General features: G+C 40.7%; 1 protein-coding gene across 2 annotated transcripts in view; it reads right to left on the bottom strand.

Moving 5' to 3' along the window:
• Window positions 1-27140, bottom strand: part of LOC126413612 (nucleolar complex protein 4 homolog A) — a 146794-nt gene that overhangs the window by 102577 nt on the left and 17077 nt on the right. For both annotated transcript variants that reach the window (XM_050083278.1, XM_050083279.1), the window contains exon 3: window positions 1849-2060. In XM_050083278.1, coding sequence (XP_049939235.1) covers window positions 1849-2060 — 212 coding nt within the window. The remainder of the gene's footprint in view (window positions 1-1848; window positions 2061-27140) is intronic.

The raw sequence follows: 27140 nt of genomic DNA, 5'->3' as shown, positions 1-27140 counted from the left end.
TAACACATACAGTACAGTAGTCCTTGATGTACTCAACATGGACAAAAGCAAGATCCAAACAGCCAGAACTACTTATGCCATGTGACACCACCATAAAATCTTGCTCAAATCTGCAAAACTGTTGGAAACAAGTTGCATTAAAACTTCACTATGCATTCCCCTGCACATGCACATAATGTGAATCAGCAGACATTTTGAGTCATTTATTGCAAGTTGCCCACTGGTTTGGTACAATTCAACAGAATATGAGCTATGTTGCCAACCTGAGTGAAGAACTTTAATAGGGTTGTAAAATCAATTTTCATTATCCACTCCTTACAGTTGAATTGAACACAATGGCATCAGTGGTCATCCTACTGGGTAGTTGCAGTTCTCTTGCAGAAGTTGTATAATGCCACAACAAGTGTGCCATGATATTGGTCTTCCTGTGGGCAGTAATGAGTCACGAATGTTGTCCAACATAAATTGTGGCCTGACCTGTGTCACTTTAGCACTTCCACAACTGATGAATGACAGACAGACAGATCTGAAGCATACACGACAAAATGTCAATTATCGCCATTTAAAGTCATTTATTGGACCGAAGTGACTGCCTTTGTAGCTTGTAAGCTGTTGAAATGTCTACTGCCTGTGCTTCATTGAATGTATTCACATTTGACAACTGTATGCCACAATGCAACACACTGAAACACTAATACTCAATCTGGGTGGAATGGGCAAGCTGATACAGTAATACAGGGCAACACTAATAGATGAAATATCCTGTGTTTGTCATGTATGATGCATAATAGAGGTCTCAAGCTATGTAATACAGCAACTGTTATCCCCAGTATCTATGCAGAGTTAAAACACAATACTTTTTCAGAAAAGTAATTCTCATTCTTTTAGAATCATATATATTACACCTTTGTATTATTTAATTTTAATGAGAGTTTCCCATGGAAATCAGAACAAGATTAGAATTTTAATTAGCATTGTTTATTACTTGTAGTAATGAAAACAAGAGTCGGAAATAATACGTCAAATATATCAGTCATCTATAATGCTTGAAAGATTTTGTACTGTATGGCACAACAGATTTCCGCTAGTTTTAGGTGTGAATTATAAGAGGTGATCAAAAAGTTTCCACTTCAGAATCGGAACGCCAATCAGGCAGAATGTTTCATGTCCAATGAAGCAATCATCCAACCGATGCACAAGATTGAAGATACCCATTTGGTAAAACACTGTGTCCTGCTGTGTGAAGAAGATTGTAAGTGCCTGCTGCACATCCTTGTCCGACAGAAATCATCGACCCTTCAGGACTTTTTTTAATTGCATGGGGGAGATCACCCCTGTCTCACCATTCCACAACAGTGATTTTTGACAGATGTGCTCCTCCACACACATCCTTCATTCTCTAATGGATGTCTCCGATGTTTGTTCTTTAGCAGAAAATAATAATAGTACTTTGGTCCTGTATGGATGCATTTGGTAATAATGTCACCCTAATTTATGATTCTGGGTTTACCACATGCACATCAGAAAGACATGAATCACACGCTAATCCTATGACTACGTGTCAATGCTTATATACACACATTAGAGTTACACTACATTGCATATACAATGCAGCAGCACCTTTAATGAAAACTTTTTGGTCACCCCTTACACAACATTTTACTTTTACTTATTTAAATACCTGAGTCAAACAAATAGACTAAACAAGATCCAGTGTGAAAAGCGTAGAGAGAAAATCTTCCTACTTTCTCAGCATGACATAAAACAATATCTCTTCACTAAGAAAGAAATTTGGGAGATTAATAGTACTTGCACAGCAAGCCACAAAAAGCAAAAAAGTAGGTTTACCTTTAACCTGTTCAAAGGAAAATAGTATTCACTATTTATTGTATTCTCCAATGGGTATCTTCCTTCCAGTACAATGTAAAGTTTCACAGCACTCGACAGAGCTTGTAACTGTGCTGCAAGTTTTCCTTTCTCTATGGTCCACAACAACTTGTCGAAGTATTCCTCATATCTTTCTCGCAGCCACAATTTATATATTTGTTCTGCATCAGTCTCTGCAAAAAGACAGACAAATGTTAATACAGTAATTCAGAATCACTTAATGGGCGTTTAAGCATAGCCATTGCCTCCAAACATAGTCTGCAAAGATTTCCCATGCCATATCCTCACACACCCCTAATCCTCCCACCACTCCCAAGAATCAGTTACAACAGAGTAGTCCCCTCGTTGCCCATTATCACCCTGGATTGGAAAAACTGAACCATATCCTTCATCAGAGCTTTGATTGTTAATCATGATGCCCTGAAATGGAGCATCATATCCAAAATCCTTCCCAGCATTCCTAAAGTGATATTCCACAACCACCCAACCTACACAACATCCTAGTACATCTGTATGCCACTCCCAACCCCCCTTGCATCAAGGAACATGTCCTTGTGGAAGACCCAGGTGGAAGACCTGCCCAATTCCCCCACCCAGCACTTTCTACCAATCTGGCTACAGGCTTATCCTACCCCATCAGAGGCAGGACCACCTGTGAAAGCAGTCATGCCATATACTAACTCTACTGCAATCACTCCACAGCTTTTTACGTTGGTATGATGAAACCAAGCAGCTGTCCACCAGAATGAATGGCCACTGCCAATCTATGGCCAAGAGCAGAGCTGACAAGTCAGTGGCACAACATGTAGCTGAGCACAAAATACTCGATTACAAGGCAGCTGCACAAACCGGGTCATCTGCATTCCTCCCTCCACCACCAGATTTTCTGAATTCTGCAGATGGGCATTATCCTTGCAGTGCATCCTTCGCTCCTTAACCCTCCTGGCCTCAGTCTGTATTAACCGACTGTCCCCATGCCCTCCACCCAACAGTTACCTATTTCTCTGTCCTAGCACCTTCTCCCAATTAATGTCACTATGGCATCTTCATCATGCACAACTCACCACTAGCTGGCTGCCATGTATCACATGCCAACCCCAGACACTTGCCATTCTTCCCCCACCCTCCTGGACTCCTAGCCAGCAAACTAGATACCTCGCCTTGAGCCACTAGCTACTCCGCTCCAACTTCTTCTCCTGCCTCCCATGTTCCTCTGCCTCTACCCACCCCACCTGACATAATATCCACTCCACCCAGACCACCTGCAGAACCACAGTCATGGCACTGCGCATCTAGATGGCACCATGTAGGGGCACATATGTGTGTGCGCTTGCATGTGAGTATGTGTGGTTTTTGTGTGTGTATTTGTACTCTAGTTCAAGACAGGATTGATTCCGAAAGCTAGTAAACCTTTCTTCTCTTTTTGTGTGCCTGTCAACAGCTCAATGCTTCTGCTATTTGTTGAATGGACTCCTAAATTACTCGAATGTGCCCAAGACTATTTGTGAATTATGGAAGTATTCGAGTACTTTTCTGTGAACTGTGTTAAAACTTGCAAAGAACACACAAAGAATAACTGAAGTAGAATGATAGAGGAAACAGAAAATACTTATTTTTGTTCAAATGGACTACTGTATCAATGGCGCAAGGTCACAGAATACACTTGCAACTTATTAAAAGAAAGATATCAGAATAATGAAATGCTCAATTATGAAATTACAGAGTGACCGTGATATAACAACAACAGGCATGCTAGGTTAAGAATTTATTTCCATTTAAAAGGGATACTGAAGGGGAATGTGCTGGCGATGGTCTATAAGTATGGACTATTTCATCATTCATCTGGAATGAATAGGAAAAACTATGGGTAAAAAAAAGGTCTGGATGGCTGGATCAAGTAAACAAGTCTGTATTCACTTTACATTAACAGTTTTTTTCACTTTCGTATTCATTTGAACAGTTACCATAACATAATCAAGCAGAGAAAATATTATGCAATAAGTGCAATGCATACTCCTCCATTAATGGCAGTGAGTTACACTGTTGCAATACTATTCAGTGAACCTAAAGCATTCCTGTGAAAACAGATTATCAGGCGAAAAGCTTTCAACTTGGGTATGAAACCCTGTGGTTTGTCACTAAAAGCTCTGCTGGAAACAGTTTAAAAGGTAGGTGACATAGTGTTGCACTGTTTTTTGAAAGGAATTTGATAATACTCTTATGTCTTATATTTACTGTTTGCTGTGCCATCTACAAATTTCATGTTTTTAACAATCACTCTCATAGGTGGATGTATTGTACTTTGTGTACTTCAATAAATGGACAAAATGAATATCTCAACAGTATTTACTCAATATTTATTAATAATTATGCTAGTTACTTGTCACTCATCATACAAGACCTACTAGAAAAAGATCAAGCCAATAAAATAAAAATTATTTGAAGGTATTAAGACATGACAATACATGTCAACCACTGAAAGTGCTGTCTTTAATGCAGTGGTGGATACTTATTGGGGGGGGGGGGGGGGGGGGGGCAGCCCCATCGTTACCCATGCCGCCCTCATCAGTCATCCCACATGCTATTCGTTTGTTTCTCAATTCAGTCGACTCGACTGAATTGAGTTATCGAGTAGTTGTACTTTCCTATGTAGCACATGCGTCATTGTATCTTAAACGTTTCTGTCTGGTAGCTAACACATACCTACGAGAAAAGCCATGGCCATTCTAGTGATCTCGATACGATATTCCGTCTGGCATTTGTTCGAGAGAAGTCATGAATATTCTATTGTTTTCTTGTACACAGAACCTTCGATATGTAGCGTTATAAATATGAACTAACTGCAGATTAGGAAGCTAGTTTACATTCAGAAATATTTAGCACCACCTCCTTGAGTTTTTTCTGTATCTGCCACTGCTTTAATGTTTTTTGTTCGCTATCATGCACTGTCACCAACACATGTTTATTTTATGAGGAGTGACATATGATCTAACTGATCATGTTCACTTGACAATGACCAAGGTGTCAAAACTGATCTGTCGCTTGATTGTTAATAAATACAATCACGGCGGGATAAACGATCTCATATTAGATGCCAATGCAAGAATCCCCAACTCACTAGAGTGAAAATCTCATTCTGGTCACTAAATAAACATTCACAAACTTATTAACTAACATCACATACTCATTTTTCACCCAAAAAGTATTCTTTGTTCCTGAATTGAGTTGGCCTTAAATATTGCACCACATGAGATCAACTAATGTTGCTGATCAAATAATATTGAAATTAACTGAATGCCTTGCCCTTAACTCCTTATGCCTTGTCTTTGTAGTGGTATTTCGTGGTCTACAAAGTCGAAAAGTCTTTGTTAAGTCATAAAAGATAATGAATAGGCACAGCTATTTTCATTTATATCTTTCACTATGTTGAGGAAGAAGGAATACATTGTCTGTACATTAGAAAATCCATTGCTAAACCAGAGCTCCACTATAAGAAACAAGCAACAATACTATTGTATATTGCAATTTATGATGATTATAATTTTCTCTCTTTTTCTTGTTTAGACACTTCATCACTGAATATTTGTCTGTCTGGGAAAGACCTGTTTGAGAGCACTGGTTACACAAAGAGCTAAATACATTGCTAAGGTAACATTTATAAATTACCCTGCCTATGAAGCACCCAGAAGACATGGTTGAATGTCAATGAAACTTCACCGTCAGCGAATATGTAAATGATTAGAGTTGCAATTTTCTGTAACAGGTAGAATGGCTACCAGAGTACATTAATGTTGTTTGTGTTTAGTGTTGCTGCTAGGTCTGGTCCAGTATATGTGGGGCATGAACAGCATCAGTTGTTGAGAGACCTCTGAGAAGGACGTGGAGGTGCCACATACCATGTGAGACAGTGTTACCAGCACCTGACAAAGTTTGAAAGGAGCCCCATTGTGTATCTCCATTTGGTCCAATGGTCAAATCCCGCAATACCCAAAATTCTGAGACATCCAGATGTGACAGACGGCCAATGTTGGACCGTATGGATATGTGAGGGCAGGCAAACTCATCATCAAGGATCTGGTTGACAAAATCTGATCAAGACAAGGGAGGATCGCTGTGCACCAAGCACATTGTAATTTCTTCTCATCTGCACCTACCATCTCAAAGCAAGTAATAGACTCCCGGCAAAATTCTATGTCATTCTGCACCGTCAGTCAGAGACTAGCAGCAGCCATACTATGGAATTACTGTCCAATGCATAGACTGCCATTAATGTTGCAACACAAATGGTTGTGTTTGCAATGGTGTCACGACAGGAAAGCACGAATTGCTGATGAATGGCAGTGCACTGTGTTCATCGATGAAGTTGTGCACTACCTCACATGACCATTGCCAGCGAGGGCTGTGGCAACCTCGGAAGACGTCTCATTCGTCCATTGTCTTGGAGAGGCACAGACAGCAGTGTTACTTCCGACAACATGGTGTGGGGAGCCACTGAGTATGATTTCTGGACATGGCTGGAAGTGATTGTGGTAATTCAGATGGCACAATCTTATGTCACGTACATCTTGTATCCTTATGCGTTACCTGTCATGCAACACTATTGTTATGTCATTTTCCAGCAGGATAATGCTTGTCCACACATGGTACTTTCTCTGTGAACGTGATGTTGTACTCCTGCAGCCACCAAGATACCTATATCTGTGCCCAACAGAACATGTGAGATCAGCTTGGATGTCAACTACACCCCAATTCCAGTATACAGGATATCAAGGACCAAATACATTGTGGTAATTCAGATGGCACAATCTTATGTCACATACATCTTGTATCCTTATGCGTTACCTGTCATGCAACACTATTGTTATGTCATTTTCCAGCAGGATAATGCTTGTCCACACATGGTACTTTCTCTGTGAACGTGATGTGGTACTCCTGCAGCCACCAAGATACCTATATCTGTGCCCAACAGAACATGTGAGATCAGCTTGGATGTCAACTACACCCCAATTCCAGTATACAGGATATCAAGGACCAAATACAACAGTTGTGGGAGAGTTTTCATCAGGAGAAGATACAATGGATTTACGATGCACTTCCCAACCATACGTATTCATGGCAAAGGGAGTGCAACATCGTACTGATAAGTGGGCTCATACTGCCAAGTTCTTTGTAAATTTGACTCAATTTTGTAATCACTGACATAATATCACACATCCTCTAAATCCCGGTGAAGCTTCACTTTGTTTCATAAAATACTGTAGCACCCTTTCCATTCAGAAGACAAAACCTGATGGTTCCCACAGCAAAGTCAATGCAAAAAATGAAAAAAGCTGTAGACACTCGATGTTGGTACATAAAAAAACACAACATACAAACTGCCATAAAAAAATCAAACAGTTAGCAGAAAAAGGGCAGTTTCAGACATTCAAAAAAAGATATTAATCAGACTGGCAAGAATGTAATAACTACTCTGCTGTAGAGAAGAAATGATTTGGTCACTTCACTCTTTTATTGTAATATCACATAACTGCATGAAGTTACTGCAGTTACCTTTTTCCTTTTATGTATGTGCTGGAAGTGGCGAAAATGAAATCAATCTCTGATCTACTGAGAACTTTCACAACATAATATATCTAATACCCATCAACAAGGAATTCCAACTATGGACAAAGCAAGACATTTCAGATCTCCAAATGTTCTTGTATGGTTAACAGAGAATTATATTCCTGAAGTTTACCTACATTGCTCCAAAAAGTGTTTGAAATTCTACAAACCACCTTTCAAACAATGAAAGCAGTTTAGAAAATGTTAGCCTATAGAATACATCTTGTGTTCGACAGTTATTCGGGTTCCTTGCCCTACTGCAGAATTGATACAGAGTATGAAATGCTATGGTTGGCAATAGTAACAATTACTCGTGGCTCTGCAGTGGCTCAACCCGAAAGCAAAATGGGTATGCCCTTTTGCTAAGTTCTCCACTTAAATATCAGCATACGACCAGATAGTGCCATTTGCTTGTTACCATTTGATACTGAGATTGGCAGTTGCTTGTTTCACGGTTTTCTTTCTTTTGGATTCACTCTGAACTGATCTTGTACATTTATGAGCACCTTACCGCACTTTGGACTCTGTTACAAGCCAGCTGTCCAATGCATGATCTTAATTGTTACCAACCATTCAAAACTGCAATTTATTCCAGTAGTCACTGTGAGCAGACTGATACTGAACTTTTGTTATCTACACCGAGTAGGGTAGAAAACCACAGCTTCTACAAACTTTACATTAGGATGAAAAACTTACCTGTCCTATTGCATGTGGAATTGCAGCAGTGAAATGTGAAAAATGATTTGTTTGTTTGGCTTATTTTGGGTTATCAATCACCATTCTATACAATTAAGTATCTCAAGAAACAGAAAAGAATGTTTGTGACAAAACAGTATTTAAAACCAGTGGCCGTTTTGTACGGAGTGCTGTAATCAGTCTTGGTTCCTAACATCTGTTGGTGCAACAGGTTTCAAACAAGTAGAAATTGGTTCAAATCTTTTATGTGGAAAACATTTTGATGACTTGTATTTGGGCAAGAAGGGGATGGCAGAAAGCTGCCAAAACACAGTGTTTGTTGTATGTTTTGAAAGGTTGAAAACTAAGTCAAAAAAGCAAAACACAAGTTGTCTAAGGTGATGGAAGATTTGTCTGTACATACATAAAAGAAAAAAAGAAAAAATCATGTTGCTTAGTCAGTGTGAGTTTTATAACATCTGAATAAAGTGTAGTAAAAACGTGATAGAGAAGGGTGGTGCCACGTAGCTCTTCTTTTTAGTGTGTAGCTCTTCTTTTTAGTGTCTTATGCAGACGGACACTAAGACATTGGTGACAAGACAACATTTCAACACAATTACAACACTACACCTATCATAGATATCTACACTGAATAGCAACACATATTCAAAGACATCAAAATTTCTGAAAAAGGAAGTTTGGTTGAGCTTTATTCTACACTTCCGCCTGGTTTTTATCTTAGAAGGTCACTTTCATCACACCTATAGCATAGCTCAACAATAACCTAAGATCAAAATTGGGCACTAATGCCAAATAAAGAATTTATTTACACCCAATAGCTATTAGTGAAACAGGAATGTCTTTCTTTGGAAAGTCCAGGTTTGTATACCAAGAAGCATGAAAAGGATAGATTGTTACTCCCGTAAAGATGACACATTGAGTTGCAGACAGGCACACCAATAAAACCATTACACACTGAGCATTCAGCCAAAGTCATCTTCAGAAAAGAAAGGAAAACACACACACACACACACACACACACACACACACACACACTCACACTCACACACACACACACACACACACACACACACACACACACACACACACACACACACACACTAACATGAGCAGGCACACACTTGCACACATGAGCCCTATCTGCAGCCATTCAAGCCAGACTCAGGTCGAATCTCTGGTCACTAAGGCAAGACTCAGGTCAGAGACAGCGGTCCCATGTGCATGAGGAGTGCCTGCTCATGTGAATGTGTGTGTGTTTTCTCTTCTTTTTTGAAGATGGCTTTGGCTGGAAGCTCAGTGTGTAACAGTCTTTCCGTTGTGCCTGTCTGCAACTTAACGTGTCATCTTTATGGTGAATACCAATCTATCCTTCTCATAATTGTTAATGTCTTTCCTTAGGCAATGCTGCCTGAGAAGAACAGTTTTATAGAATACAGTAAAACCACTACCTCATAGTGTCTGCCTTTTGAATTTGTTGACCAAGCTATCTCGGGCAACAATGTCATATGAATTTACAAACTTTATAATTCGCAAAAAGTTAATGTATTCGTGCAGTGTTGGTAAATAAGTTGTATGGGTCATTACTTCTTGAACAGAACATAGTGAAGGGAATACTTTACCTCATAATCCTCAGTGGGTGCTTGATACTTCAATGCCAACATGATAATGCAGACTTTGTTTCTGCTAATGTGCTAATGAGTTCCAAGTTAGTAGCAAAGGAAGCTCCCATAAATCTGCTTCAACAATGGACTGGTCATTCAACTGCCCAATAAAAGGTGCCCCATTCAGAAACCCATAACTCCACACAATATTTTCATGTGGTACTTTACTGATGACAAGAGGTTTTGCTTTCCACTTGAGATAACAAAACACACTTCAACAGCAGTCACAAGTGTGTGAGTTATATACCAAGTTCAAAAAGTTTATACTTAGGGCCAAATCATACTTTAATGGTAATGGGAGAAAACTATGTATTATACATGCTTCCACTTTTTGCTGTCTTTGATATGACTGCAATGTAATACCAAATTATGGAGCACAACTATGTTGATTATATGCAGCGTCTGTTTCAAAATGTCAGAATGTAAGAAAAAAATATTCTCTGTAAAATTCATAAAAAAATTACAGAATAGGAAAAACAGTATTTGTAGCAGAATACAAAGTACCAGCACCAATTTTATTCAAGACACACTGGCTGACATATACAGTGGAATTCTGTCAAGTGTAGTATCATACTACAATTTGTATTAAATTTTCTATTACACAGGAAAGATTTCTACAATTCGAGATGCAGATGTGTACAAAACAGCATCTATATTCAAAGTGTGGAGTGAATAATTTAAAATAATACAATGTATATAACTTTGCTTTCACCATTTTTTCCCCAACATTTGAGGCTTTAATGAAACAAATTGGTTACATATGTATCATTCAAAGTATTTTCCATCGCTGGCCACTACTTTCTCCCATCTTTCAGGCAGTGTACAAATCCCGCACAAAAGAAATTGTTCATCTTGTGAAGCGATTCATGAATCAATCCAATTTGTGACTTCTTCATGAGATAGGAAGTGTTGGTCAGTCAGGCCATGTGCTATTGATCTCAACACGTGATAGTCAGAGGGAGCAATGTCTGGAGAATACGGCAGCTGGGGTAGGACTTCCCATTTTAAAGTTTCCAAGTATCTTTTGACCTCTTTTGCAACGTGGGGTTGAGCGTTGTCATGCTGCAAAATCACTTTACCGTGCCTCTCACTGTATTGCGGCTGTTTGTCTTTTACTGCTCTCCTCAAACACATTCGATAATGAGCACCTGTGATTGTTTCACTTGGTTTTAACACCTCATAGTATACGATGCCGAACTGGTTCCACCAAATGCAGAGCATGATCTTGTAGCCGTGAACATTTGGTTTGGCTGTCGATGAGGAAATATGGCCTGGATATCCCCATGTTTTTTGCGTTCAGGGTTATCGTAATGAACCCATTTTTCATCCTCGGTTACAATGCAATGCAGATATCCCTTTCGTTTTTGTCTTTGAAGCAAACACACAAATGCCGTTCAACGTCTCTTGGTTTCAGCTCACATGGGATCCAAGTTCCTTCTTTCTGAATCATGCCCATAGCCTTGAGACATTTTGAAATGGCTTGCTGTGTCACTACCACTAATCGTGCCAATTCTTCTTGAATTTGAAGCGAGTGTTCACTCAGTAATGTCTCCAATTCTGCATCTTTGAAAACATTCTCTCTTCCACCACTATGCTGGTCTATGACGTTAAAATCACCATTCTTGAAGCACTGAAACCACTCACGATATGTTCTTTCACTAACAGCGTCCTTACCACACGCACTTGAGAGCATTTGATGAGACTCAGCCGTAGTTTTCCTCATACTGAAACAAAACAGTAACACCTCCCACAAATGACGAGAATTACGCTCGTAAACTGACATTTTCAATCAAAAACAACTTTATGATGCAGACACAAATCGAGTAATGTTTGAATGATGTTATGTTGACTGAGGTCCAAGTTAACTGCCTGATATCTGCGATCTGTTTCTTTTGACCACTACTTACCGTTGTCGCCACCTATCGGCAAACAGCGGAAGAAAAGTTGTACACCTTGTAATATTTATGAATACCCTTCAAAATTATAAACCATTTGTAGTGAGCACCATTGTTCACACTGCTGTCACTAACACTATGCACGTCAACAGTGCTGGACCCAATTCAATTGGAAAAAACACCCCTCCCCCACCCATCAATCCCTTTGTGGCCCCCACCCCACCCTCTCCCATAAGCAGAAAATGATCTTCATGTTATCAAATTGACTAATGTCTGAATGTTGTTGTAGTTGTCTTCAGTCCTGAGACTGGTTTGATGCAGCTCTCCATGCTACTCTATCCCGTGCAAGCTTCATCATCTCCCAGTGCCTACTGCAGCCTACATCCTTCTGAATCTGCTTAGTGTATTTATCTCTTGGTCTCCCTCTACAATTTTTACCCTCCACGCTGCCCTCCAGTACTAAATTGGTGATCCCTCGATGTCTCAGAACATGTCCTACCAACCGATCCCTTCTTCTAGTCAAGTTGTGCCACAAGCTCCTCTTCTCCCCAATTCTGTTCAATACCTCCTCATTAGTTATGTGATCTACCCATCTAATCTTCAGCATTCTTTTGTAGCAACACATTTCGAAAGCTTCTATTCTCTTCTTGTCTAAACTATTTATCGTCCACGTTTCACTTCCATACATGGCTGCACTCCATACATATGTGTGTGCGCTTGCATGTGAGTATGTGTGGTTTTTGTGTGTGTATTTGTACTCTAGTTCAAGACAGGATTGATTCTGAAAGCTAGTAAATCTTTCTTCTCTTTTTGTGTGCCTGTCAACAGCTCAATGCTTCTGCTATTTGTTGAATGGACTCCTAAATTACTCGAATGTGCCCAAGACTATTTGTGAATTATGGAAGTATTCGAGTACTTTTCTGTGAACTGTGTTAAAACTTGCAAAGAACACATAAAGAATAACTGAAGTAGAATGATAGAGGAAACAGAAAATATTTATTTTTGTTCAAATGGACACTTCAATTTTTACCCTCCACACTGCCCTCCAATACTAAATTGGTGATCCCTTGATGCCTCAGAACATGTCCTATCAACCGATCCCTTCTTCTAGTCAAGTTGTGCCACAAACTCCTCTTCTCCCTAATTCTATTCAGTACCTCCTCATTAGTTATGTGATCTACCCATCTAATCTTCAGCATTCTTCTGTAGCACCACATTTCTAGAGCTTCTATTCTCTTCTTGTCCAAACTATTTTTCGTCCATGTTGCACTTCCATACATGGGTACACTCCATAGAAATACTTTCAGAAATGACTCCCTAACACTTAAATCTATACTCGATGTTAACAAATTTCTCTTCTTCAGAAACACTTTCCTTGCCATTGCCAGTCTACATTTTATATCCTCTCTACTTCAATCATCATCAGTTATTTTGCTCCCCAAATAACAAAACTCATTTACTACTATAAGTGTCTCATTTCTTAATCTAATTCCCTCAGCATCACCCGACTTTATTCGATTACATTCCATTATCCTAGTTTTGCTTTTGTTGATATTCATCTTATATCCTCCTTTCAAGACACTGTCCATTCCGTTCAACTGCTCTTCCAAGTCCTTTGCTATCTCTGACAGAATTACAATGTCATCGGCAAACCTCAACATTTTTATTTCTTCTCCATGGATTTTAATACCTACTCCAAATTTTTCTTTTGTTTACTTTACTGCTTGCTCAATATACAGATTGAATGACATTGGTGATAGGCATCAACCCTGTCTCACTCCCTTCCCAACCACTGCTTCCCTTTCATGCCCCTCGACTCTTATAACTGCCTTTTGGTTTCTGTACAAATTGTAAATAGCCTTTCACTCGCTGTATTTGACCCCTGCCACCTCCAGAATTTGAAAGAGTGTATTCCAGACAACATTGTCAAAAGCTTTCTCTAAGTCTACAAATGCTAGAAATGTAGGTTTGCATTTCCTTAATCTATCTTCTGAGTTAAGTCGTAGGGTCAGTACTGCCTCAAGTGTTCCAATATTTCTATGAAATCCAAACTGATCTTTCCCGAGGTCAGCTTCTACCAGTTTTTCCATTCATCTGTAAAGTATTCGCATTAGTATTTTGCAGCTGTGACTTATTAAGCTGATTGTTCGGTAATTTTCACATCTGTCAACACCTGCTTTCTTTGGGATTGGAATTACTATATTCTTCTTGAAGTCTGACGGTATTTCGCCTGTCTTATACATCTTGTTCACCTGATGGTAGAGTTTTGTCAGGGCTGGCACTCCCAAGGCCGTCAGTAGTTCTAATGGAATGTTGTCTACTCCCGTGGCCTTGTTTCGACTCAGGTCTTTCAGTGCTCTGTCAAACTCTTCACGCAGTATCATGTCTCCCATTTCATCTTCATCTCCACGCTCTTCCATTTCCATAATATTGTCCTCAAGTACATCGCCCTTGTATAAACCCTCTATATACTCCTTCCATCTTTCTGCCTTCCCTTCTTTGCTTAGAGCTGGATTCCCATCTGTGCTCTTGATATTCATACAAGTGGTTCTCTTTTCTCCAAAGGTCTCTCTACGTTTCCTGTAGGCAGTATCTATCTTACCCCTAGTGAGATAAGCCTCTACATCCTTACATTTGTCCTCTAGCCATCCATGCTTAGCCATTTTGCACTTCTTGTCAATCTCATTTTTTAAACGTTTGTATTCCTTTATGCCTGCTTCATTTACTGCATTTTTATATTTTCTCCTTTCATCAATTAAATTCAATATTTCTTTTGCTACCCAAGGATTTCTACTAGCCCTTATCTTTTTACCTACTTGACCCTCTGCTACCATCACTATTTCATCCCTCAAAGCTACCCACTCTTCTTCTACAGTATTTCTTTCCCCCATTCCTGTCAATTGTTCCCTTATGCTCTCCCTGAAACTCTGTACAACCTCTGGTTTAGTCAGTTTATCCAGGCCCAATCTCCTTAAAATCCGACCTTTTTGCAGTTTATTCAGTTTTAATCTACAGTTCATAACCAACAGATTGTGGTCGGAGTCCACATCTGCCCCTGGAAATGTCTTACAATTTAAAACTTAGTTCCTGAATCTCTGTCTTACCATTATATAATCTATCTGATACCTTCCAGTATCGTCAGGCTTCTTCCATGTATACAACCTCCTTTCATGATTCTTGAACAAAGTGTTAACTATGATTAAGTTATGCTCTGTGCAAAATTCTACCAGGCAGTTTCCTCTTTCATTCCTTACTCCCATTCCATATTCACCTACTACATTTCCTTCTCTTCCTTTTCCTACTGTCAAGTTCCAGTCACCCCTGACTATTAAATTTTTGTCTCCCTTCACAATCTGAATAATTTCTTTTATCTCATCATACATTTCATCAATTTCTTCATCATCTGCAGAGCTAGTTGGCATATAAACTTGTACTACTGTAGTAGGCATGGGCTTCGTGTCTATCTTGGCCACAATAATGCGTTTACTATGCTGTTTGTAGTAGCTTACCCGCACTCCTATGTTTTTATTCCTTATTAAAGCTACTCCTGCATTACCCCTATTTGATTTTGTATTTATAACCCTGTATTCACCTGACCAAAAGTATTGTTCCTCCTGCCACCGAACTTCACTAATTCCCACTATATCTAACTTTAACCTTTCCATTTCCGTTCTTAAATTTTCTAACCTACCTGCCCGATTAAGGGATTTGACATTCCATGCTCCGATCCATAGAACGCCAGTTTTCTTTCTCCTGATAACGACGTCCTACTGAGTAGTCCTCTCCCGGAGATCTGAATGAGGAACTATTTTACCTCCGGAATATTTTACCCAAGAGGACGCCATCATCATTTAACCATACAGTAAAGCTGCATGTCCTTGGGAAAAATTATGGCTGTAGTTTCCCCTTGCTTTCAGCCGTTCGCAGCACCAGCACAGCAAGGCTGTTTTGGTTAGTGTTACAAGGCCAGATCAGTCAATCATCCAGACTGTTGCCCCTGCAACTACTGAAAAGGCTGCTGCCCCTCTTCAGGAAGCCCACGTTTATCTGGCCTCTCAACAGCTACCCCTCCATTGCGGTTGCACCTACGGTACGGCTATCTGTATTGCTGAGGCATGCAAGCCTCCCCACCAACGGCAAGGTCCATGTTTCATGGGGGGGTCTGAATACGAAAACCATTTGCACTACAGTATATGGTTACTTTAATACTTAATTACACAATACATGTCCTACATTTGTGAACTGTCTCTGAATTAATTTGAGAAAATTGAAACATTCCTGCACAGTTTAAGGCAGAGTATTTCTGTCATCAATAATGTTCAACTGAACTGTGTGCTTATGTGTGCGACTTTGAGCTGACGAGCTCTCAATGGCGAGGTTGTCAACAGCTTTAAACACACATTAAAAGCAACGAATGTGGATAAAATTACTAAAATGTACACAAGTAAAACAACAAAGGAACTAAAAGGAAGGCACAGGAAAATGTCACTGGCTGACCACTTATGTAAAATATGGGTGAGCCAGACACCCTGTTTATACATTAAAACCATCTCCATAAAATCTTGAAAAAACTGTTGGAGAATTCATAAAACTTTAAAACTCTAACAACATATATTTGAATGTTACCTAAAATAGATTGCAGATCCGTTGGCCAATCAGCCAGGGCCCACTGGTCGGAAAATGAAATCCAGTCCAATAAAATGAGGTGCACAGTGATCTGCACACCACAAGCACCACACACTGGAGGGTTATCTCATTCGCGTAAAAAGCCATGCACCATAGGGCTGTGGCCTACACGAAGACGAGTAAGAAGGACCTTGTCCCATTAACATGGTTGGAAGGAGGTACAACACAGCCAAGTTATGGGCTTTACTAGACAGAGCTTATTGTTGGTCACTTTCAGCCAATCGTTTTCCCATTGACACGTGCCTTGTACCTCAACAGCAAGGTTATAGCATGCAGGGAGATGGTACAATGAAGTAACTCAGGATCACTACATGCCTCCTTGGCTGCTAGATCCACCCTTTCACTCCCCGCAATACACCTGTGCCCAGGTACCCAGCAGAACGACACCTCCTTCCCCAGTTGTTGTAGCTGGAGGAGGGCATCCTGGATATTCTGGACTACTTTATCTGCTGGGTACAAATATTGTAGAGAATGAAGCGCACACTCAGAATTGGAACAGACAAGAAATTCAGCACTGGAAGAATGTCTCATATGCTTCACTGCCCGCAAGATTGCATATAATTCTGCATCAAAGGCAGTAAATTCTTCAGGCAGTCTGACTTTGAGGACACGATCCAGGAAAATGACAGAGCAATGAATGGAGTCCCCCTGCTTCAACCCAGCCGTAAAGACAGCTACATAACTGAGGTGATCACATAAAATGTCAAAAAATATCGCATTAAACACAGAAGCAGGAATGCAATCTCTCTTGTACTGCACTAAATCTAAAATGATGCTGGGCCTCTGTTTTCATTTAAACCATCACACCTTGTGAAAAGAAGTGGTATTTTGAAAAATGACATCTCCTCCTCTTTCTCATCTTGGCTTTGAATTTGTAACACATTTAGTTCAGCATTGCTGAGTTCTTAGTACAAACTGTTCTTCTCACTCAATGATACTGGTTAAATCACAGTTAGTTTGATAATGAATATTTAAGTGCGGATTACAGAGGAAAGGGAAAGTTAGCACCAACCTGCAGCTTACAGTTCATTTACAAGTGGTGTATATACACTTAACACATCAAAAAAGTTTGGGTGAAATGAACCTACTGAGTCCAGATGCTAACTTCGTCTCATGATGTAATGGAGTTTTGTGGTATGTGACGTTATATGCATGCCAACAGAAAGAGAACACAATACTGTCATTTTTTTGGGTCTACATTATTTTTTGGAATGTAACAGTCAGGTTCAATAGTCTAGTGATGAAGTGCTTGCCTGGAAACCAAAGGTAGTAGGAGACCACAGAATATTTGTCTGCCTTTAACCTAGTCTTTCCCCTCAATTCACCAGGAACAATATGCTGTTTGCATTCCACATTAAGCCAAAGGTTCCTTTCTCCGGTGGGATTACTAGAATAGGTTATGTGTTGAAGTGGCATCCCACTGTTGCAGTGACATACTGATCTGTAATGTTGCCCCAGGTCTACGTTAGGTTGAAAGGTGACAGTCTGAGAGTTTCGGAAGTAATACTGAAGGCTGCAGTTAATGCAAAAATTGGAATAGCTTTCAAGCTTTCTGCTTTTCTCTAGCCTCTATCTGTACATGAGGAAGGGTGGAGGGGGCAGTGGGTTGGCAAGCATTTGGCAGACTAGACAAATCTAGTGCTATTATGTGATCTGTGTCTATGTAGCACCCACCTATCTCACCTTCAGATGACTGTTTTGTCTTCCCTCATTTTTATCTTCTCAAGAATAGCTAAAAGGTAAAATAATATAGGCATAACCATACAACATGAGGTTTAGTATGTTTGTGGGTAATTTTGATACCTGTCAATTCAGATTCTATAATTAATTATAGCTCTCCTACAAATGTATTATCAAACTGGAAACAGATTGATTACAAGCAACTACATTTACCATTCCAGATTTCATTTAACTTCTAGAAACAGTTGATTTCAACACATTATATGCAAAAATCATATTTTTATGTCTTTATCATACCCCAAAAATTATCTATATCTGGTCCTGATATGCAAACTGCAAGCTGTTCCAGTTCAGGCAGTGAGTCAGGTGTAACATTTAATGTCAAATATCTCTGGATACAAAAAATGAAGTTTGTTTGACCACAAGTATCAGATGTTGTTGTTGTTATGGTCTTCCGTCCATGCAAACACTTTAGAAACATCTTCCTGACACTTAAATCTATACTCGATGTTAACAAATTACTCTTTTTCAGAAACACTTTCCTTGCCATAGCCAGTCAACCTTTTATATCCTCTCTACTTCGACCATCATCAGTTATTTTGCTTTCCAGATAGCAAAACTCATCTATTACTTCAAGTGTCTCATTTCCTAATCTAATTCCCAATCTCTTTCCCTCAGCATCACCCAATTTAATTCGACTACATTCCATTATCCTTGTTTTGCTTTTGTTGATGTTTGTCTTATATTCTCCTTTCAAGGCACTGTCTATTCCATTCAACTATTCTTCCAGGTCCTTTGCTGTCACTGTCAGAATCATTCTGTCATCGTGAAACCTCGAAGTTTTTATTTCTTCTCCATGGATTTTAATTCCCACTTCAAATTTTTCTTTTGTTGCTCAATATACAGATTGAATAATATCAGGGATAGGTTACAAACCTGTCTCACTCCCTTCACAACCACTGCTTCCCTTTCGTAACCCTCGACTCTTTTAACTGCCATCTGGTTTCTGTACAAATTGTAAATAGCATTTTGCTTACTGTATTTTTACCCCTGACACTTTCAGAAGTTGAACGAGAATATTCCAGTCAAAATTGTCAAAAGCTTTCTCTAATTCTACAGATGCTAGAAACGTATGTTTGCCTTTCCTTGACCTATGTTCTAAGATAAGTCGTAGGGTCAGTATTCCCTCCCATGTTCCAACATTTCTACAGAACCCAAACTGATCTTCCCTGAGGTCAACTTCTACCAATTTTTCCATTTGTCTGTAACGAATTTGTTTTAGTTTTTCACAACTGTGACTTATTACACTGATAGTTCGGTAATTTTCACATCTATCAACACCTGCTTTCTTTGGGATCGGAATTATTATATTCTTCTTGAAGCATGAGGGTATTTTGCCTGTCTCATACATCTTGCTCATCAGATGGAAGAGTTTTGTCATGGCTGGCTCTCCCAAGGCTATCAGTAGCTCTAATGTAGTGTTGTCTACTCCCATGGCCTTCTTGTTTTGACTTAGGTCTTTCAGTGCTCTGTCATATTCTTCATGGAGAATCGTATCTCCCATTTCATTTTCATCTATGTCCTCTTCCATTTTCATAATATTGCCCTCAAATACATCATCTTGTATAGAACCTCTATATACTCGTTCCACCTTTTTAATTTCCCTTCTTTACTTAGGATGGGTTTTCCATCTGGGCCCTTGATATTTATACAGATGGCTCTCTTTTCTCCAAAGGTCTCTCTAATTTTCATGTAGACAGTATCTGTCTTACCCCTAGTGATGTATACTTCTACATCCTTACATCTGTCATCTAGTTAGGGCATTTTGCACTTCCTGTCGAGCTTATTTTTGAGACGTTTATATTCCTCTTCACCTGCTTCATTTACTGCATTTTTATATTTTTTCATCTATCAATTAAATTCAATATATTTTCTGTTACTCAAGGATTTCTACTAGCCTTTGTCTTTTTTACCTACTTGATACTCTGCTGCCTTCACTATTTCATCTCTAAAAGCTACCATTCTTCTTCTGCTGTATTTCTTTTCCCTGTTCTCGTCAACTGTTCCCTAATGCTCTCTCTGAAACTCTCAACAACCTCCAGTTCTTTCAGTTTATTCAGGTCCCATCCCCTTAACTTCCAATCTTTTCGCAGTTTCTTCAGCTTTAATCTAATGTTCATAACCAATAAATTGTGGTCAGAGTCCACATCTGCCCCTGCCAATTTAAAACCTGGTTCCTAAATCTTTTTCTTACCATTAGATAATCTATCTGAAACCTTCCAGTGTCTCCAGGCCTCTTCCACATATATAGCCTCCTTTCACAATTTTTAAACCAAGTGTCAGCTATGATTAAGTTATGCTCTGTGCAAAATTCTAGCAGGAGGCTTCCTCTTTCATTCCTTACCCCTAGTCCATATTCAGCTACAACTTTTTCTTCTCTTCCTTTCCTACTAACAAATTCCAGTTCCCCATGACTATTAAATTTTCACCTTCCTTAACTAGCTGAATAATTTCTTTTCTCCCGTCATACATTTCTTCAATCTCTTCATCATCTGTAGAGCTAGTTGGCATATAAACTTGTCTATCTCAGCTACAGTAATTTGTTCACCATGCTGTTCATAGTAGCTTATTTGGGTTCCTATTTTTTATTCATTATTACACCTACTCCTGCATTACCCATATTTGATTTTGTATTCTTAACCCTGTATTCACCTGACCAGAAGTCTTGTTCCTCCTGCCACTGAACTTCACCAATTCCGCTATAACTTTAACCTAGTACCTTTACAAATTTTCTAATCTACCTGACATCCGTAGAATGCCAGTTTTGTTTCTCCTGATAACAATGTCCTCCTGCGTACTCCCTGCTCGGAGATCCAAATGGGGGGACTGTTTTACCTCTGGAATATTTTACTCAAAAGGACCCCATCATCATTTAACCATACTGTAAAGCTGCATGCCCTAAGGAAAAATTACGGCTGTAGTTTCACCTTGCTTTCACCCATTCTCAGTACCAGCATAGCAAGGCCGTTTTGGTTGATGCTACAAGGTCACATCAGACAATCATCCAGACTGTTGCCCCTGCAACTACTGAAAGACTGCTACCTCTTTTCAGGGACACCATGTTTGTCTGGCCTCTCAACAGATAAACCTCCAATGTGGTTGAACCTAAGGTATAGCTATCTGTATCACTGAGGCATGCAAGCCTCCCCACCAATCGCAAGATCTATGGTTTATAGGGGGAAGGGGGGGGGGGGGGAGGGAGAGAGAGATACTGATTCATTAAATGAAGAATGAATGCAATGCAAAAGACACTATAAGCAGATGACAACAAGTGTACCACAAAGATCAACATCAGTACGAATGTAATTGTAGCTGTAACTCTTTTTCATGTTTCCTTACTGTAACTGCAACGGAAAATCCAGGGTGGAATGTTACAATATTATGAAAAGGAAAGTTGTGCCTATCTGCGACTCGGCATCTATGCTATATGGTGAGTAGCAACTTTCCTTTGCATAATATTGTTACTGTAACTACAGTTTTTCTCAGTACAACCTCCTGGTTGATAATTGCTTTTCTTTTAAATATGCAACACATAAGAAATTACATACATGGGAAGCTATCACCATCACCATTAGGCATGTCTATAGATTTAAATGTCTGAATATAATAGAGGGAAACATTCCACGTGGGAAAAATATATCTAAAAACAAAGATGATGTGACTTACCAAACAAAAGCGCTGGCAGGTTGATAGACACACAAACAAACACAAACATACACACAAAATTCAAGCTTTCGCAACCAACGGTTGCTTCATCAGGAAAGAGGGAAGGAGAGGGAAAGACGAAAGGATGTGGGTTTTAAGGGAGAGGGTAAGGAGTCATTCCAATCCCGGGAGCGGAAAGACTTACCTTAGGGGGGAAAAAGGACAGGTATACACTCGCATATACACACATACCCATCCGCACATACACAGACACAAGCAGACATTTGCAAAGGCAAAGAGTTCGGGCAGAAATGTCAGTCGAGGCGAAAGTACAAAGGCAAAGATGTTGTTGAATGACAGGTGAGGTATGAGTGGTGGCAACTTGAAATTAGCAGAGGTTGGGGCCTGGCGGGTAACGATAAGAGAGGATATACTGAAGGGCAAGTTCCCATCTCCGGAGTTCTGACAGGTTGGTGTTAGTGGGAAGTATCCAGATAACCCGGACGCTGTGCCAAGATGTGCTGGCTGTGCACCAAGGCATGTTTAGCCACAGGGTGATATTCATTACCAACAAACACTGTCTGCCTGTGTCCATTCATGCGAATGGACAGTTCGTTGCTGGTCATTCCCACATAGAAAGCTTCACAGTGTAGGCAGGTCAGTTGGTAAATCACGTGGCTGCTTTCACACGTGGCTCTGCCTTTGATTGTGTACACCTTCCGGGTTACAGGACTGGAGTAGGTGGTGGTGGGAGGGTGCATGGGACAGGTTTTACACCGCGACGGTTACAAGGGTAGGAGCCAGAGGGTAGGGAAGGTGGTTTGGGGATTTCATAGGGATGAACTAAGAGGTTATGAAGGTTAGGTGGACGGCGGAAAGACACTCTTGGAGGAGTGGGGAGGATTTCATGAAGGATGGATCTCATTTCAGGGCAGGATTTGAGGAAGTCGTATCCCTGCTGGAGAGCCACATTCAGAGTCTGATCCAGTCCCGGAAAGTCTCCTGTCACAAGTGGAGCACTTTTGTGGTTCTTCTGTGGGAGGTTCTGGTTTGAGGGGATGAGGAAGTGGCTCTGGTTATTTGCTTCTGTACCAGGTCGGGAGGGTAGTTGCGGGATGCGAAAGCTGTTTTCAGATTGTTGGCGTAATGGTTCAGGGATTCCGGACTGGAGCAGATTCGTTTGCCACGAAGACCGAGGCTGTAGGGAAGGGACCGTTTGATGTGGAAAGGGTGGCAGCTGTCATAATGGAGGTACTGTTGCTTGTTGGTGGGTTTGATGTGGATGGACGTGTGAAGCTGGCCATTGGACAGATGGACGTCAACGTCAATGAAAGTGGCATGGGATTTGCAGTAGGACCAGGTGAATCTGATGAAACCAAAGGAGGTGAGGTTGGAGAGGAAATTCTGGAGTTCTTCTTCACTGTGAGTCCAGATCATGAAGATGTCATCAATAAATCTGTACCAAACTTTGGGTTGGCAGGCCTGGGTAACCAAGAAGGCTTCCTCTAAGCGACCCATGAATAGGTTGGTGTACGAGGGGGCCATCCTAGTACCCATGGCTGTTCCCTTTAATTGTTGGTATGTCTGGCCTTCAAAAGTGAAGAAGATGTGGGTCAGGATGAAGCAGGCTAAGGTAACGGGGAAAGAGGTTTTAGGTAGGGTGGCAGGTGATCAGCGTGAAAAGAAGTGCTCCATCGCAGCGAGGCCCTGGACGTGCGAAATATTTGTATATAAGGAAGTGGCATCAATGGTTACATGGATGGTTTCCGGGGGTAATAGGATTCCAGGCGTTCGAGAAAGTGGTTGGTGTCTTTGATGAAGGATGGGAGACTGCATGTAATGGGTTGAAGGTGTTGATCTACGTAGGCAGAGATAGTTCTGTGGGAGCTTGGTACCCAAGTCAATCGGGCATTGAAAACCAGTCCTAAGAATTGATACGTCTCCACTACAGTGAGTGGATTGTTATTAAGGCAAATTTCAGGTTCCAGATGAATGGTATGACACCGACAGAAGTGCATGACACACGACTTCGTGGCTGAAAACTGGAAGCCGTGGGCTAGAGCCCATGACTACGCCTTGTGGATGGCTACCTGTAGTAACCGCTCGGCAACACCAGTACTGGAGGAGCAGTACAAAATGCAGAAATCGTCTGCATACAGAGAAGGTGAGACTGACGACCCAACAGCTGCTGCTACACTGTTAGTGGCCACTAAAAATGGAGATACACTCAATACAGAGCCCTGCAGGACCCCATTCTCCTAGATATGGGGGGCACCAACTTGGAAAGCAAGGAGCGATAGGAAGTTTTGGATAAAAACCGGGAGCGGGCCTCGGAGCCCCCACTCATACAATGTGGCAAGGAAATGATGTAGCCAGGTTGCGTCGCATACTTTATGAAGTCAAAAAAGACAGCAAGAAGGTGTTGGCATCTGGAAAAGCCTGTTCGGATCGCAGACTCAAGAGACACAAGATTATCAGTGGTAGAGCGACCCTGGTGGAAGCCACCCTGACATGGAGCCAGTAGGCCACATGACTCCAGGACCCAACCCAACCGCCGACACACCGTATGTTCCAGCAGCTTACACAGAACATTGGTGAGGTTGATGGGCCAATAGCTATCCACATCAAGCGGAGTTTTACTGGGTTTTAGCACCGGAATGATGGTGCTCTCTTGCCATTGTGGTGGAAAGACACCGTCGCACCAGATCTGGTTGAAGACAACAAGGAGATATAGTCAGACGAGACAGGTTTAATCATCTGACTGTGGATCTGATCCGGCCCAGGAGCTGTGTCGGGGCAATGTGCAGGGGTGCTGAGGGGCTCCCACTCTGTAAATGGGGCATTATAGGGTTCACTGTGGCATATAGTGAGCAAGAGGACTTTCCTTTCCATCCACCGTTTGAGGATGTGAAAGGCTGGGGGAGGGGTGTGGTTCTCCGACGCAGAGGTTCGAGCATAGTGCTCAGCAAAGTGCTCGGCAATCACGTTTGCATCGGTACAGAGCACGCTATTGATGTTAATGGTACGGACACCTGTTGGGGCCTGATACCCAAAAAGATGTCTTATCTTCATCCGGACTTGGGAAGGTGACGTATGGCACCCAATGGTCGACACTGTAATGGATCTGGGAGATGTGTTATTTTCTACCGGATACCAAATTGTAAATGTTTTCTTATATTTTTTGTCAGAATTTTTTTATTGTAATTTGCCTTATTATATGCTAATTTACTTATATTTTTGAGAGTGAAAGCATATTGATTACTATTAGTAAATGTGACAAAGAATATCAAAGAGACTGGTTACAAGTGGAAGCTTGTGTGTTGTGTAAAATGTCTTTGACGCTGGAGTCGTCTTTGACTGTAGTCAGTCGGCAGTGAACTCTTGGTGTGTGTTGACGGTAGAACAATGTGCAGGTTGCCGTCATAATAATTTGGAAGTGAACAGAAAAAAATGAATTATGTTACTACTTTTTTTATATAAACTTTAAGAAGAAACAACATTCGAAGAAATGGTATTTGAAGCACCAAAAATGAGGCAAACGCATTGAACCAGGTCATTTCTGCAGCCGACGAAACTGCATTGTGGAATCATACTTCCACTAGACAACTGAAGCCAAGACAAATATCGCCTTGTAAACATTTTACGGAAAAGGTACTGTCACGAAATATGCCAAATTTAAGTAAATAAAAATAGTGAGCATATTTCAACACGTACCTCTCCCAACACTCCTCTTTCCATCGTTGTATTAGCAGGTGAATGCGGGCACAGAGCTGCTTAAAGGCTATTAGGTGCTCTACAGAAGGGTGGCACTTATGCCGCTGTAGAGCTCACCGACGCTCAGGAGGTCTATGGAGAGTCTGTTCTTCCCTACAGCATAGCTCGAAGTTGGTTTAAAATGTTTAAAGAGGGGAGACAATCAATTTCAAAGGAAGTGGACCCGGTGCTCCTGTTACTGCTCTTGTGGAAGAAAACATCAGCAGTGCTGCTGTCACTGTGAGAGAAGATTGATGAATTACCAGATCACTTTCTGAAATACTGAACATTTCATTGGGTTCCATCCACATGTTGGCAACAGAAAAATTACAAATGACACATATTTGTGGACAACGGGTTCCAATACTGTTGATTCCCGAACAAAAGGACATTCATGTGCAGGTCTGCATGCAGTTAAAGTTGATGTTAGAGCAAGATCCGGAGTTTCTTTCAAATGTAATCACTACTGATAAAACTTGGCTACATCATTTTGATCCTAAAAGCAAACAGCAAAGCTCACTGTGGAACTCTCCTTCATCAACAACCCCCAAAAAAGCAAAAGTGGTTGCTTCTGCTGGAAAAGTTATGGTCATCTCATTCTTTGATATTCATGGAATGGTGTATCAGCATGTTGTACCTGCACACACATCAGTAACTGGACAATACTACAGGGATGTCCTGAAAACATTGCAAGTCCATATCAGGTGTAAAAGACCACATTTTCGTGAAGCAGGCTGGATGTTGCACCACGACAATGCGCAGCCGCATATTGCCAATGTTGTTGCTGAATATCTTGCAAAAATAAACATGAAATGCATCCCTCACCCTCCCTATAGTCTGGACTTTTTCTGTTCCCTAACATGAAGACACACCTTCGTGGGAGGCATTATCAATCATCAGAAGCAGAGGTGAAGGCTGCGGAGGCAATTTTGAAGGACCTCTCAAAAAATGGTTTCCAGTATGTATTTGAAGACTGTCAGATATGTTGGGACAAGTGCATCGCATTCATGGGAGACTACTTTGAGAAGGACCATCAAAATTATGAGGATGAGTAAAAGTATGTTGTCAAAAAAAAAGAAAGAACCATTCCACATGGGAAAAATATATTAAAAAATGCTGTGACTTATCAAATGGGAAAGTGCTGGTGGATAGGCACAATGAAAAACACACAAACACAAACACATACACAAATATCAAGCTTTCGCAACCCACGGTTGCTTCATCAGGAAAGAGGGAAGGAGAGGGAAAGGCAAAAGGATGTGGGTTTTAAAGGAGAGGGTAAGGAGTCATTCCGATCCCAGGAGCGGAAAGACTTACCTTAGGGGGAAAAAGGGACAGGTATACACTCGCGCGCGCACACACACACACATCCATCGACACATATACAGACACAAGCAGACATTTGTAAAGGCAAAGAGTTTGGGCAGAGATGTCAGTCGAGGCGGAAGTACAGAGGCAAATATGTTGTTGAGTGATAAGTGATGTACGAGGGGCGGCAACTTGAAATTAGCGGAAGTTGAGGCCAGGTAGGTAACGGGACGAGAGGATATATTGAAGAGCAGGTTCCCATCTC

The sequence above is a fragment of the Schistocerca serialis genome, chromosome 1 (assembly GCF_023864345.2).
Source record: "Schistocerca serialis cubense isolate TAMUIC-IGC-003099 chromosome 1, iqSchSeri2.2, whole genome shotgun sequence".
In the NCBI taxonomy this organism is placed as follows: Eukaryota; Metazoa; Arthropoda; class Insecta; order Orthoptera; family Acrididae; genus Schistocerca; species Schistocerca serialis.
This window is presented reverse-complemented; position numbering and strand designations above follow the sequence as displayed.